The sequence below is a fragment of the Ascaphus truei genome, chromosome 9, assembly GCF_040206685.1.
Source record: "Ascaphus truei isolate aAscTru1 chromosome 9, aAscTru1.hap1, whole genome shotgun sequence".
In the NCBI taxonomy this organism is placed as follows: Eukaryota; Metazoa; Chordata; class Amphibia; order Anura; family Ascaphidae; genus Ascaphus; species Ascaphus truei.
In genome coordinates, this window is record NC_134491.1 from 69,744,204 (window position 1) to 69,759,527 (window position 15,324).

The window sequence follows — 15,324 nt, forward strand, 5'->3', positions numbered from 1 at the left end:
TATCTGCACGAGCAATACTGCATCCACTCTTTTAGCAATACCCAGAGGGTTCTACCTAGGGGGGTGGGTCCTCCCTAAAGTCAGCCCGTCCTGTCTGGCTCCCAGTCACCCATCAAAGGAGAACTCATTTACTTCAATCATAGCCAGATTGTGGCATCATTCACCCCCTGGATATCTGTCTGGGCCAACCAAGGCAACCAGACCTTTTGGAATTTATCACCCGAATCGTTAACTAGGCTTGTTAACTTTTCCATGCGGCATATGAACCAAATTCTGTTCCTGATCTTTGCTAATGAAGGAATTGCGTTCTGATTCCACAATGCTGCGGTCTCGCACCTCATAGCTGTAGCAAAGTGTGCGATTATTTTGTTCCCCGAGCATGAAACCTCCTTTGTCGGTTTGCCTAACAAGAATAGCCATGGGTCAAGCTGAATTTGGAGGCCCAAAAAGATCCTCTGTAGCCAATCTCGAATCTGGGCCCAGATAGGCACTATCTTCGAGCAAGACCACAGCATGTGTACCAAATCCCCCTGTTCCCCGCACCACCTGGGGCAGAGCGGGGAAGAGCTCGGGATAAATTTTGCCAGTCTAGCTGGGGTGAGATACCAACGTAACATTACCTTATATGAGTTCTCCTTTAATGTCGTGCATATGGAGCTGCTAGCTGCGGCCTTAAAAACCGCTGACCAGTCCTCGTCCTCTAGTGTGCCCTGTAAGTCCGCTTCCCACTGAACCATGAATCTGGGTTTGTCAGTCTCGTCTTTGTCGGTACCAACCACCTCTCTGTATAAAGTAGAAATCAGTCCCCGCGTGTCTGCACCTCTCACGCAGAGCTTTTCAAAATTTGTTAACGGTGGTCTCACCGGGTGTGCATTATAATATGCCCGAACCTGGAGGTACCTAATAAATTCTGTGTTGGGTATGTCCGTTTCTGACTTTAAAAGCTCAAAGGATTTAATCTTGTCACTACCCTCCAGGTCCTTCAACTGTCTAATCCCCAATTTGCGCCACAACGGGAAACTCTTGCTTGCTAGACCCGGAGCAAAATCTGGGTTGTCGTATAGGGGAGCCATCAGTGTATGTTTGGAGGTTAGCGAGCGACTACTTTTAGATGCCTCCCAGACCGAGATCGAGTTGAGTACAGAGGTTAGTGGATTGAGTATATCCTTTACCCGTGCCCTCGGGTACCAGATTAGGTCCCTGAGCTCAAGCGGGGCACACATCTCTCTCTCCAGCGCCACCCACCGCCTGAGCTCCGGGTCCCCATGCCATTGCGTGATTTGGCACAATTGCGCCGCTTTGTAATAGGATATAATGTTCGGAACAGCTAGACCCCCTGCCTCCTTAGGCTTCTGCATCATTTTGGCTTTTGTCCGTGGTTTTTTACCATTCCAAATAAAGTTTGAGATTGACTTTTGAAGCCCTTTATTGTCTGCTCGTACCACGGGTATCGGAAGAGTTTGAAATAGGTATAAAATACGGGGAAGGATGTTCATCTTGACGCTACAGATCCTACCCATCCATGAGATACCATATGCCGCCCAGTCTTGTAATTCTTTTTTAAGAGTCTTCAATAGACTGGGGTAATTTGCGTAATACAAGGAGCTTATCTTTTTTGTGATATGCACCCCTAGGTACCTTATGGATGTAGGTCACCACTTAAACTCAAAGTTGAGTTCAATCAGCTTCTCCGTATCTCGTGGGATGTTGAGGCTTAGTGCCTCAGATTTTGTCTGATTTATTTTAAACCCAGAGATCCGGGCAAAACGCTCTAGAAGCTCGAACAGTAGCGAGATGAGCGGCTTAGTAAGGGTCAGAATAATGTCATCTGCATACAAAGCCACTTTGTGTTCTTGCGAGTGGATTTGTACTCCAGAGATATCAGCGTTGCTTCAAATTTGTGCTGCTAGTGGCTCGATACATAAGGCAAACAGCAAGGGCGATAGCGGGCATCCTTGCCTCGTGCCACTTTTAATTTGAAACAGCTCTGAGGGGAACCCCTGGTGAACCACCCTCACTACTGGCGCGTTGTACAACGCTTTTATTGCCCGAAGAAATATGCTTCCGAACCCAAATGCCTCAAGCGTGGACTCCAAGTATGGCCAGTCAATCCTGTCGAAGGCCTTTTCCGCATCTAAGCTTAAAACTACGCTCCAGATCCCGTTGGCTCCTACGAAATCTATTATATCTACAATCCGTCTGGTATTGTCGGCCGCTTGTCTATTTCTAACAAAGCCAACTTGATCCGGGTGGATTAACCTCGGCAGGATGACACTTAAACGGTTGGCCAGCAATTTGGAATAGATTTTAACTTCTGTATTAATCAATGATATCGGCCTATAACTTTGACAATTTGTGGGGTCTTTGTCCCCTTTATGAATCAAGGAAATCGACGCCTGGAGCATTTGCTCAGCGAATGGCTCTCCTGCTAATACTCCGTTAAACATCCGGAGCATGTGTGGAGCTAAGACACCTATAAATTTTTTATAATACAAGTTAGAGAACCCATCCGGGCCGGGGGCTTTAGATGACATTAAACTTTTGACCACTGCTGCTAGTTCTTCCCCTGTGAAGTCGCATTGGATTGCCTCTCGCTCCAATCTGTTCAGTTGTGGCAGAGCTGCGTCCGCTAAGAATTTCCGCAGATTACTGCTTGTCTTAGCGTTATGGGCCACCTTCTCCCCATTGTATAGCAGTGCATAAAACTTTTCAAACTCCCCCACTATAACTTTAGGGTTAGTGGAGACCCGCCCCTCTGCGGTCCTGATAGAATGTATATTAAAATTTGGCTTCCTGTTGCGGAGTCTGGTGGCTAACATAGTGTCCGGTTTATTAGCTTTCTCAAAGAACTTCCTCTGCTTCCAACTCAGGTCTTTCTCGGCCCTGGAGGTGAGGAGGAGTTTAAGCTCAATCCTGACATCCTTCAGCTCCTGTAAAGTGTCCCCTCTACCTGTCCGGCTATGTAGTGTAGAGAGCTCGTGCAACCTCTGGTAAAGCTGGGTCAATTTGGCCTCCCTTTGCTTTTTCCTACCGGCAGCTATACCTATTAGTACCCCCCGCATCGTGGCCTTGTGAGCCTCCCACAACGTAGAGTGGGAATCCACACTGCCTAGGTTAGTCTGAAAATATCTTAAGATTTCATCTTTGACTAGCTGCTTAATATCTGGTATTTTAATTAAAGATTCATTTAGCTTCCAATTTGCTCCTGACGTAGCAGACCCAATTTGAATGCATCGTAGCTCTACCGATGCATGATCCGACCACGCAATGTCATGTATATTGGTGTCGGAAATCTGTGGGACCATTCTACCAGAGACAAAAAAGTGGTCAATCCTACTGTAGCTGTCATGAGGGTGGGAATAAAAAGTGTAACTACGGTCTCCCTGGTGTTGTTCTCTCCATATGTCTACGAGACCTATTTGCCTTAATCCTTTCAGTAAGGTGCCGTTCCCTTCCCTCCTCAGGGACTGCTGGGGTGTGGAATGATCTACCCGCGGGTCCATTACCTTATTGAAGTCTCCTGCTAAGACTACGTGTCCTTCCGCCCAACGCTGGAGTGTCTGGAAAAATGGTACGAAGAACTGGGGTTGACCCTCGCTGGGTGCGTACACGAAAGCCAGTGTCAGTCTACTTTGTTTGAGGAGGCCTACTAAGATAAGAAATCTCCCCTTTGGGTCTCGCTTTATCTTCTCGACTTGAAAGGGAGTTTTATTATGAAACAATATAGCTACACCTTTTTTTTCCCCCTACAGAGGACAGATATACTTGCCTAAAGTGCTTGTCTAGGAACTTTGGGCTACTACGGGAGCTGAAGTGGGTCTCTTGTAGGAAGACCACGTCTGACCTTCTACGTTTAAATTCCGAAAAGGCAACTTTCCTCTTGTTTGGGCTATTGAACCCCTTGGCATTCGGGATAGAAAAGTTACCGCCATATCTTAGAGTGGATTGTGTGGACATGCTTACAGCAGATCTCGTGCTTACCTAGAAGAAGAGCAACTTGAGGGCCTCTTGGACTGTGATGATGGCTCCTGCGGACCTTCTCTCTCTCGCCTTGGAAGGCTGGGATGGGGGACGGAAAGAACACACGGGAAAAACACAGATACAGAAAACACACATAAACAAAAAGAACCGTGTTGGTCCCACCGGACCTCGGGTTCATCGCCCGGGAGAGACTCTCCCTATCTGGGCCCCCCCTCCCTCCTGATCCAGCTCCATGGCCCACGACTCTGGCCTTGAATACCGGGACTTTGCCGGGGATGCAGGCTAGGCCCACCTCCCCAGTGCCGACGCGCATGCCTACGGGTAGAGTGGTAACCAACCCCCTCCCGCCGACAGCCGCATGTAATGAAAACCAAAACTCTAACTGCAAAAATATCTATAACTACAACAACCCCCCCTCCCTCTTAATAGCTGCCCCTACTAAAACTCAGCTCTAATCCCCAGGTAACTACGAAGCCCCCTCGCTCCCACTTTACGGATAGGATACCCCTAAACAGACAAGCCAACTTTTCTTCTGGCCACATTTTTTAGAGTCCACTATGCACCCTGTAGGTGGACCTGTAGGCGGATCAGTGGGCGGACTGAGACAACGGAGCATTCACTCGCGCCAAAAACCCTGCCGCCATGAAGTTCTGCGCGCCCTTCCTGCTTCTTCATCTTTCCACGGTAAGTCTGAAGCGGCCATTTTAGGGTCAGATACTTAGGGAAAGTTGCTTGAGGGATATCCAAAGTTCCTGACCATATGTTCATGCCATAGGAGTGCCAGGGTAACCCACATCGGGGGTTATAACTTGTGCAATACAGGGGCTAAACCGGGAAAAGCTTTATTAACCAACTTTGATGGCATCGTGCCGCAACTGCAGCATCTAGGAGGCTTAGCGGCTTTTGTCACCCCCTCCTCCCTTCTCCTTTCTTTTGTCCTTCGGGGAGGAGGATCCCGACCGTCCCAGTGCCTCACCCGACGGGCCTGTCTCCTGGATCACCGGGAGGGCCGCGTCTGGAGCCCCCTTTATCCCCAGCTTCTTTAAGAAGGCCGTACTTTCGGAGGGGTGCTTCAACACGTGTGAGCGACCATTTTTCAGTACTACCAGGGCAAAAGGAAAGGCCCACCTGTACCGTATTTCTCGGTCCCTTAGTGCTTTGGTAACGTGTAGCACTGCTCTCCTGCGGGCAAGGGAAGGGGGGAGATATCCTGGAATACTGTAAGGTGATCCCCTCAAAGGTGATGTGAGGGGTGGCCCTCGCAATCCTGCTCACCTCCTCCTTAGTTTTAAAATGATGTAGCCGGAGAATGATGTCTCTGGGGGGGTTTGTAGGCAGAGGCCTCGACCTTAGGGCCCTGTGGCACCGGTCCATCAATAGATCTGATTCCGACTTGCCCGGTAGAATGGACGACATCCACCAGCTCAGCAGGGCCTCCGGATCAAGAATCTCTTCAGGGATCCCCCGGACGCGTAAGTTGTTGTGCCAGTCCCTGTTCTCGCAGTCTTCCTGCCGGGACTCTAGTTCAGCGATCCTCCCCTCTAAGTCTCCCATCCGCATGTTTGTCTCCTGGTGGCATTTGGAACTCTCCTCCATACGATCCTCCAGCTCGCTTGTACGGTTCCCAATCTGAAGGATATCCCTCCTGAGCCCCTCCACCTCCCCTCTGAAAAAGACCTTTAAGTCCACGAGAAGCCGTGCAATTTCCTTTTTTATTATTTTGGAGTGGCCCGCTGTAGCCCCCTCCGGTTCCTGGGCTGAGTCCGAATCCGAGACCGCTGAGAGCTCCGCTGCTCCGGCCCTGCCCGAGCCTGTAAAATAGGAGCGCACATCAGATTTGCGCCGGGTCTTCTGCCGCGTTGCTGCCATGGCTTCTCCGGTAATGTATTTTGATATGATGAGTATCGGGGGCCTCTAGAGAGTATTTTGGAGTTTCTGAGATCGGTTTAATATTACTTTATTTGCTTTAAACTGCCACCATCTCCATCCCGTCACGCATGCGCATCGTTCCCTCCCTTTTTAATGATGTCACATCACGCCAGAAAAGGAAAGGCATCATATTTTATATCTACCAATCCAATAGATTGGTTGCTGAACTGATGTCATCTTAAATGGAGTGAAGCATATGCTACCTGATAGGGGGGCTTTCCTCCCTTTAAGATGATGTCATAGCCTTAAAAAAAATTGGAAGCTGCCACATAGTACACCCCCAATCCGATTGGTTGGTGTACCCTGTATCAATCAAATGTGATGTCTCAGGCCTTATATAAGGCCTGTCATGTCTCATTTGAGCCCAAGAAGCCATCGGATCAACATCTATGGGACAAATTGGACTACAAAGGAGAGAATAAAGCAATCAACTTCGATCATGGACTTCTGCGCATCAGACTGTTGAGGAGCATTGCATTGAGGGTCAAGAGCTGGTGCAGCAGTAGGATGACGAGGGTGAAGCCTGGCAAAGGGAAGACATGGATTGTCTTTTATTTAATTGTGTTTATTTTTTAGGATGCCCATTGATTGCCAATGTTTTATCTATACCCCTTTCATGGTATATATGTCAGGAATCCACTCCTGGCTTTGGCTGGAGCCCATCCATCCGGAGCTTTGCAGGTTCCAGACAAACTATTCCCTGCTTCTGCAATCACCTGCCTCCTGTGCAGCTCTGGCCTGATTGGCCTCCTGCTGCCTCCTGTGCAGCTCTGGCCTGATTGGCCTCCTGTGCTATTTAGTTCCTGCCCCACCCTCAGGAAGTTGCTGGACATAGACTTTGCAATCCAAGTTGCAAGTGACTTTGCTTGTCACAGACTCCCTGTTTGGCCTGCTAGGCCTCCTTGTGCCTGGTATCCTGCTTCCAGTCCCCTGCTTCACAAGGCCTTCTTGATTAGCATCCCCGGCGCTGCTTCCCTTGTTGCTGGCAGACTTCGCCGCCGCGCTGAAGCGGCAACGCTGGTGTCCCCAGTGTTTCCTGTGGCGTGTCTGCACCCCTGGTTCCTGTGGACTTCCTGTTGGCAGTTCCTGTTCCCAGTGGTCTCCACCACTCTCGGCTGTACCCGGCTAGGGGGTGCCGTTCTGTGCTGTAGCACTGGATTCTGCAGTTCCTGTTCCCAGTGGTCTCCACCACTCTCGGCTGTACCCGGCTAGGGGGTGCCGTTCTGTGCTGTAGCACTGGATTTCCAGTTCCTGTTCCTATCCCTGAAGTACCTTCACCCAAGATTTCCTGTTGATGACCTCGGCTTGTTTTCTCGACCACCACTCCTGTGCCGCCTGCCTTGACCCCTGCCTGGATAACGTTAACCCTACTTTCTCCAATCCTGAGTCTGTGGAGTCTGGCTCTATCTCCTCCCTATGCCAATATTATTTGGCCGCTTGTGAGTTTTTAATCTCTATTCTTTTGTATGTTAATACATTTTATTACACTATTTTTCCCTTTTCCCTATTTTTCTGAGGAAACATCAGGAGGCTTCCCCTCACCCTCAACCCATCCCCCCCTCCATAGGAGTAGCCATCTGATCAAGATCAGACACCTGATGTGAGTGTGTCTCCTCCCATATTGAATGTTCACTGTTTACCCCCCTGAATGAAGAAGCGAGGTATATATGTTTGTTGAATTTTTCCTCATTGTGGTCCCCCTCTCTCTTCTATTTTCTACGTTTTATATGCCCTGGAGCCACAAGCAGAACAACGCGCCTGAGGATCCTTTCCCCTTTTTTTCTCCTGCACACCTATACAGAGGTTGGTGAATCACGTCTGAGAGACTCGGGCAGCGGAACTGCATTGTGTAAAGGACTGAAGTTACGTATTGAACAGTAGGATATCTCTATTGGCGCAACTTCTCTATTTTCCCTATGTCTGATTACGGAATCCGCACTCCGGACCTGACTCCGTGGCTTAAGGTCGGTGCTTATACATCCCCACCTCAGCCCCGCGGTCCGGTACCAGTTTGTGGCAAGCACGTATGTTACAATATATAAGCACAGTGACAAGCAATGCATTTTTTGACAAATGTATGTTTTTATTTAATTGTAATATATTGTATTTTTAGTTATGTTTTCTTTTTAGGTTGCCCATTCATTATCATTGTGGCAATCCATGCTCATATTGTGGGCATGGTTTACCACAGTTACAATCAATGGGTTTATTGGCAAGTGTAGCGTATTATAATGTTGTGCCAATGTTATTTAATTGTGTATTTATTTGGTTTTACAATCAAATGGGCAAACGTGCTACTAGCCATTTTTGGCTACTAGTACGTTTGCCCATTTGTATGTGTGGGGATGGGGGTAGATGGGGTGGTGGTAAGGTAGTTGTCCCAGGAAGGGTATGTAGGCCTCCTGGGTGGGTAGCAGTGGGGGAGGGGTAATGTTTTATTTTCAATGGGCAAATGCGCTATTATCCAGATCTGGATAATATCACATTTGCCTATTACTGTACTGTGTGTGTTAGGGTATGGGGGGGTGGGGTTGTTGGGGGTAGAGGGGGTGGGTAGTAGGGTGCCAATTAATTGCTATTGAGGTCATCTTTGCTCCCAATGAAGGCATAGGTAACCACACTGGCAATCAATGGGTGAATTGGCTAGTATTGCTGCTTGCATTGTATTTAAATGTTTATTAGGGGTAGAGGGGGTGGATGAAGAAGGTAGTTGCCCCGGGGAGGGTGGTTAGGCCTCTCCAGTGAGTAGCAGGAGGGGATAACCCCATTCATTACCTTAGCAGTAGTAAACACGAAGGTAATGAAGGGGTTCACTTCTTCCGCAACGTTCCCGGTAGGCCTAACCACCCACCCTGGGGCAACTATCCCCTTCACCCAGCACTCAACCTCCAACAAACCAAGTACTCTAGTTTAACACCTTCATTACCTTAGCAGCTAATTGCTAAGGTAATTAAGTTGATTTTATTTTATTTTAATAACACAGTATTGAAGCAGGAGGTCTCCGGAGATGAACCGCATTAATTTTAGCCTCGGGACCCCTTGCTTCCTGAGTTACAGACCCCGGTATGGTGTGCTGATATCTCCCTGCATTGTTTAAATGTCCCGTTCATGTGACACAGGAGATTTAAAGAATGCAGGGAGATACCGGCACTGTAACTCGGGAAGCAGATTAGAAGAGCAAGAGACCTGAGAAGGCTGGCAACAGTTGCAAAATTGAGGGATAGAGGAATGAAGGATGGTGGAAGAGGGAGAGCAGAGAAGAGTTGGGAACAAGTATAAAACAGACGGAATGTGGGTACAAGAAGGGTTTGAGGTGGAGGGCAAAATATAGGAATAAGACAGGAGGGAGGATGAAGTGCTTAATATATTTAATGTTACTTATACGTAAGGTACTTATTATTGCAAGACCAGAGAGAAGGTACTGATCACCTCATTGTCCCTGTAACTCAAACTAACTGATAAACTAAGACATATTTCACTGCAAACTTAGACATTTTCCTTGGGAAATACTCTTATAAATGATGTTCTTTAATTTCTTGTTCATAATACACAGCCCTGATATAACTTGGTAAGGGTATTTTAAAAGACTTACAGCATGGACATCTAGGGAATCCACTGTCAGATCATAGGGGTGAAGGTTTAACTGGTCGAATACATCTTTCAATGTCATCTTCTTGCCCTTAGCGTTATATACCACACGTTCGGAATCCAACCTGTATGACTTCTTGATGAAGCGCAGGAGATGCTTCTGGTTCATACAGGCTGCAGCATGAATATGAGTGTCCACCTTATAAGAGAAAAAGGTTCCTATTTACTAAGTGGTGCTATGCAGTAAGACAGTTTCCAGCACTGGAAGATGAGCTCTGTATGTATGTAGATTTTAATTGTTATTGTGCAAACCAGACCATTTTTAAAGTGCTGGGTACCTGGTTAGAGCTATAACATAACGAAAGGGTAAAAGTTTGTTTTTTCAGAGGAAACTTTCCCCAGGATTCATCAGGCGATTATGTCGTAGCTACTGCGTCATAGGGTTACCCTAACCCTAACCCCTGCAGTGCTAAGCCGTAGTTACCCAAAGGGTAAATGAACAGTATAACTCATGAATGCTGGATTCCTGTTTGCTGTCAAGTGCCTTATTACCCAGTGATATCCCTGGTGTGCCCCAGTATCAAGTTGGCCCTCAAGGTTCTGACAGAGTATGTGTTTATGTCCCAAGAAATGTCCTGGTGACCACATCAGATACATTTTTGAGTGCAATGAACTAAATGTATATTTTTATATTGAGAGGACGAGACAGAGAGTGTATGTAATAGAGAAAGAGAGAGATGAGTGTTTTGTGTGGTATATAAATTAATGGGTACTTTACTAAAAAGATCTCCCTCAGTCTCCTTCCCACTCACAGTCTAAAAAGCCCTGTTCAGGGTCTGGATATCTGTGTTGTGCAAACCTGAATATTCCTGCAGCATGTAAATCACTGATTTCGTGATTTTTTTTATTTTTAGCCCTATAAATTCTTACACAATGGGGAAAAATTAAATAAACAGGCGATAAATAACACAAACACAGTTAGGACAATTTCGCATATCTCTATTAAACCGTACAGAGTGTTGCTGAGAGCAGCTGCCAAGTATAACTCCCCAACACACACAGACATACACGTACCTTTCTGCAGTTGTAGAAATCACGATGGGGATTATTTTTTAGCTCCTTCATTTCATGCATTTCATTCAACATTTCATGGACCTTGTATTTAGAGGATAAGAACTTAAGGCGCCGATGGGTGTACGTCTTACTACAAAAAAAGGGGATAATGTATTAATCACCTGGGATTTTCATTGCAAAGGCCAAGTGCTTCTTAGGGTTATAGAGCACTAAATGGCATAAGCATGTAACATATGTTCAATATAGCCATCAATATTTTAAAACTTTGTTTACAGTGGTAGTTTCCCCTGCATGTTTATGTTAATATTTTTAAGATTTTCACAATAGGTGTCTTTCAGGCTTGTGGAATAGAACTTCTTATGGCCGGAAATCTTTATTAATAAACGAGACTTGGAAATCCCGAACTGCACTAAGTCTCACAATGATATGGAGTCAAGTTATGGGTACTTACACAGGTCCTTGAGCAATCAGGGTAATTAAAAAATTCATGTCACCCACAAAGATATCTATGTCTGGGTAGTCGAGATCTTTAGGTTGTCCCTTCTTTGCTGCATCTTTGTCTGCGTAGACATAAACCACACCATCCTTCATCTTCAGCTGATACCTGAGGTCAGCAGGCAGGTTGTCTGTTCTAAAGGGGTCTTCTCCCTTCTGTGCCAGGGGTGTGATGTCTTTTAATAAGGAAAAATCAAAAATGTTCTGCTCATTACTCCTGCTCTAAGTTAAATACAATATTTATTATTTTGTTACATAGTTCATAGCTACATAGTAGATGAGGTTGAAAAAAGACATACACTCATCAATTTCAGCCTATGCTAAATTTAGACGACAGATACTTTATCCTATATTTGTACTTACAGTATATTGCTGCAGAGGAAGTCAAACAAAGAACCCCAGTGAAATACTGTATCATCTAATGATATTTAATAGGGGGGAAATGCCCTGAAGGGGTTAAATAAATGAAGCATATGTTTATTTGTGATTTAGTGCCCCTTCAGGGCACTTTCACATGCTTCACAAAGTTTAATCCATTGGACAATAAGAAATGTTGTATATTCAGTGTAGGTACAGTAGCTGCTAAACAGAGTCTACCTTGACGAGGTTAGCGGCTTGAATCATGTTTTGATCAAAAGATGCAACCAAATTACTCATTTGTTACACAGACTTAGGTTCTAAATGTAAATGTTTTACCAGGAAATAATATATTGCGAGTTACCTGTTATTTTCAAGTATGTCCTGGGCACAGAGTTACAGTATGGTGACAATACATGGTTACAGCAAATTAAATAAACAGCAAATTAAATAAACAGCAAATTAAATAAACAGTCTTTTGGAGTCAGATCTATGGGGATAAGTGCTGCGTGTAGTAGGGGAGAGGAGCTTGTTCAGATAGGTGATTACTGTAGCTTGCTCAAAGTATTTGAAGGCAAAGCAGGAAACATGTTATTTACATCTGGACTAAATGGATAGCCAATCCAGTTCTTTGAGAATTTTGCAGATGTGTGTTGTAATTGTACTGCAATGTAAAGTGGCATATTGAGTTGCAGAGGGTGTCTAGTTTGCTAAAGGCTAGGGTGCTGTACCATATACTATGTTCCCATAGTCTTTAATTGGCATTAAACATCTGCTAGGTGATGCACTTTCTACGGAGGCTTACGGAGGATTTGTTCCTATAAAGTATACTTAGTTTAGCATAGGTTTTGGATGTCAGAGTATCATTATGCAGGCCAAATGTTAAGTGGGAGTCAAGCCAAACTCCCAGTCACTTAAAACAAGTGACATGGGCTAGAATGGTGTTAGATCTATATCTAAACTATATATGTTGGTGCTGCTTGAAAGGGAACCGTTCCCAGTCCAAAGATTGATGTTTCATTGAAAAATCAGGGCACCCCAGGACAAAAAAGAAAATAAGGAAAAATATAGTGAAGTACGTTAAAAAAAGGAGCTCATTCACAATTCTGGTAAGATATGCACTTACATGTCAGTGCCTGACCGCACTTCAAGGCATCTTTTCTTGTGTTGGCCGTCTCTCTATGCAAAGTGGATGTGGAAGGAGCAAGACAGCCTCTTGGAAAAGGTATAACAAAGACTTCTTTATGTTTAACAAAACAGAGATACAACCCACACACAGTCTGTTTGTTTGGATTTGGAAGCCAGATAGAGACAATCCCCCTTTTCCCTGTTGTTGCGACCGTCCTCGCCATCCCTGCTTGTGTCTGACTTCACTTCTGGGGTTTTGTGTGTCACACTCTCTCTGGTCCTCCCTCACCATACGCGTTTCGCAGGGGGTTCCTGCTTCCTCAGGGGCATGTGAATGTAGTCCATGCCTCCTAATTTATAGGCCTCTCTATTACTTAATTTAACTTTAATTGTAACATATAAAAGAGAATTGGCATATAATATAGACAATGAATATTACAATATTTACATATAAATTCATGCATGTTATACATAAATATAAACATATATAACATAAAAGTTATAAAAATATATATCAAATATAGAAAATGTAAAAAAAACCTTAATATAAATTGCACACAGACCCATTTGGCATGTACTGGCACTCAGTTCTATCTATATTGAAAAATCATGTAAGTGATTACACTATACAGTACAACTCAGATTTTGATTTGCTGTAATGAGAATTTTTTTAGGTTTAGTAAGCAAATTTAACTTTCTTAATATGAATACCCTATTTACAAATTAATCATTTCACTTCCAATTCTTTTACCCGGAAAAATGATCACCCCATAATTAAATGTGTCCTTATAAATAAATTTTCTATTTCCACAGATAGTCACGTCTCCGATAAGACAGGCAGGGACGGCCGCGACAACAGGGAAAAGGGGGATTGTCTCTCTTTTGCTCCCAAATCCAAACAAACAGACTGTGTGTGGGTTGTATCTCTGTTTTGTTAAACATAAAGAAGTCTTTGTTATACCTTTTCCAAGAGGCTGTCTTGCTCCTTCCACATCCACTTTGCATAGAGAGACGGCCAACACAAGAAAAGATGCCTTGAAGTGCGGTCAGGCACTGACATGTAAGTGCATATCTTACCAGAATTGTGAATGAGCTCTGTCTTTTAACGTACTTCACTATATTTTTCCTTATTTTCTTCTTTTTTTGTCCTGGGGTGCCCTGATTTTTCTTGGAAACAGTTTTTTGTCTGTATTTGAAAAACGTTTGTTTTGTGAAATCCAATATTCAAGCCTTGTAAAATTAGATTGAAGTGCCTGTCCAAGTCAAAGAACGCTGAGGAATGACGGGCTTAGGAAGGCGGTTTGATGAAAACAGTGTTTAATCAAAGCAGAGTCAAAGCAATCTGAGATCATTCACAGGCAGGCAGGCAGCTGTATAACTTAAGGGGTTAGGCAAAGTCCAGACAAGATCCGAGGTCATAAAAGAGAAGACAGCAAATACTGTACTAGCTTGAGAGACCAAGGGAAACAGGGACGTGAACTGGCAAGGAAAATAGTTGCATTCGCCAGGAGTGTTGCAACTTCCTGATATATATAGACCAGGAAATGGGAGAGACCAACATTGCAGGGCATCTGAGAGTTGTAGTTAATCTGCATCTCCAACCTGGTGGACTTTTATAACATTGCACCTGGAGATGCTTCCAAGAGGACAGATTTTTCTTATATTACAAATCATGGCCAAACGCTGATGAACCAATATGACACCAAGGTCAGTGAAGCTAGGGCTGTGTGTGTATAAAATTGCACTTTGGTTTGTGTAAAGTGTTTATAGTGTTTTATTTTTATATGATGTGTCCACTTGCTTTTTCTTTGGTTTTCACTTGGAGTGCCTATTATTTATTTATGTATATGTAAGAGTGGGAGGGAATAATTTATTTGCCCCACCATGTCTGCTCATCTCCCTTTAGACTCCATTTGTAGAAGCAATTTTGCATTCTTTTTTAAATACCATCTTTTCTGAGTGTCTCTTTCGAGAGATTCATTAATTCCTCTTGTCAGGTACACAAAGTAAGTTATGGTAAGTCAAAAAGTGACAAAAACCATCCACCATATAGCATACAAAAATTATTAAAAACAAGTCACTTCTGAGGACATTTAAATATCTCAGACAGGTCCACAAACCTGCCTTTTTCCCTTCGTCACCCAGCATACAATATTTCGACTGCAGTTATGGGTTCTGAGTAACGACATGCAAATTAGCACTCAGTGTTACTTTTTACTTCCTATCCATTTTAATATGGATACCTTTAAGCTTATGCATGCCATTTTACACAGCTTTTTCAGCACTGCCTGGGTTAAAGAAGTGCATGGCCAGTAAACCTACCATAGAAAGCTGTTTCAACCTTTTGGGTCTCATCAGTGTAAGGTTAGCGAATCTTCACAGTCCCTCCTGCTCTTACCTGGATAGACTTCATCCTCCTCCTTCCAGATCTTTCCCTCAATGGTACGAAGATACTTAGATGTTGTCCTGGGGAATCTCTGGATGGAATGTCGCATATATTTCTCTCGGATACTCAGGGCCCGATGCAGACCATTTCCAGCCAGCTCAAAGTCATCCACAGTCACCTGGAATATGAGCATGTCAATAGTTTATTACTGGTGTAGCTGCCTCATCATAAGTAAGTAAGCATAGGTCTGAACTACGTATACACGGCTGAAGTTTAAAGTTCTTCCAGCCATATTGGTAAGGCCGATAGGAGGCCGTGACATCATCAGGTTTGGTTTACTATTGGCCCATGAGGGGAGCTTTAAACCTTAAAGCCCAGCTAGCCAA

At 44.6% G+C, this 15,324-nt stretch overlaps 1 protein-coding gene across 2 annotated transcripts in view; it reads right to left on the reverse strand.

Moving 5' to 3' along the window:
* Window positions 1-15,324, reverse strand: part of AMPD1 (adenosine monophosphate deaminase 1) — a 76,981-nt gene that overhangs the window by 46,235 nt on the left and 15,422 nt on the right. For both annotated transcript variants that reach the window (XM_075615341.1, XM_075615342.1), the window contains 4 exons: window positions 14,951-15,116; window positions 11,024-11,243; window positions 10,573-10,702; window positions 9,503-9,697 (listed from right to left, as the gene is read on the reverse strand). In XM_075615341.1, coding sequence (XP_075471456.1) covers window positions 9,503-9,697; window positions 10,573-10,702; window positions 11,024-11,243; window positions 14,951-15,116 — 711 coding nt within the window. The remainder of the gene's footprint in view (window positions 1-9,502; window positions 9,698-10,572; window positions 10,703-11,023; window positions 11,244-14,950; window positions 15,117-15,324) is intronic.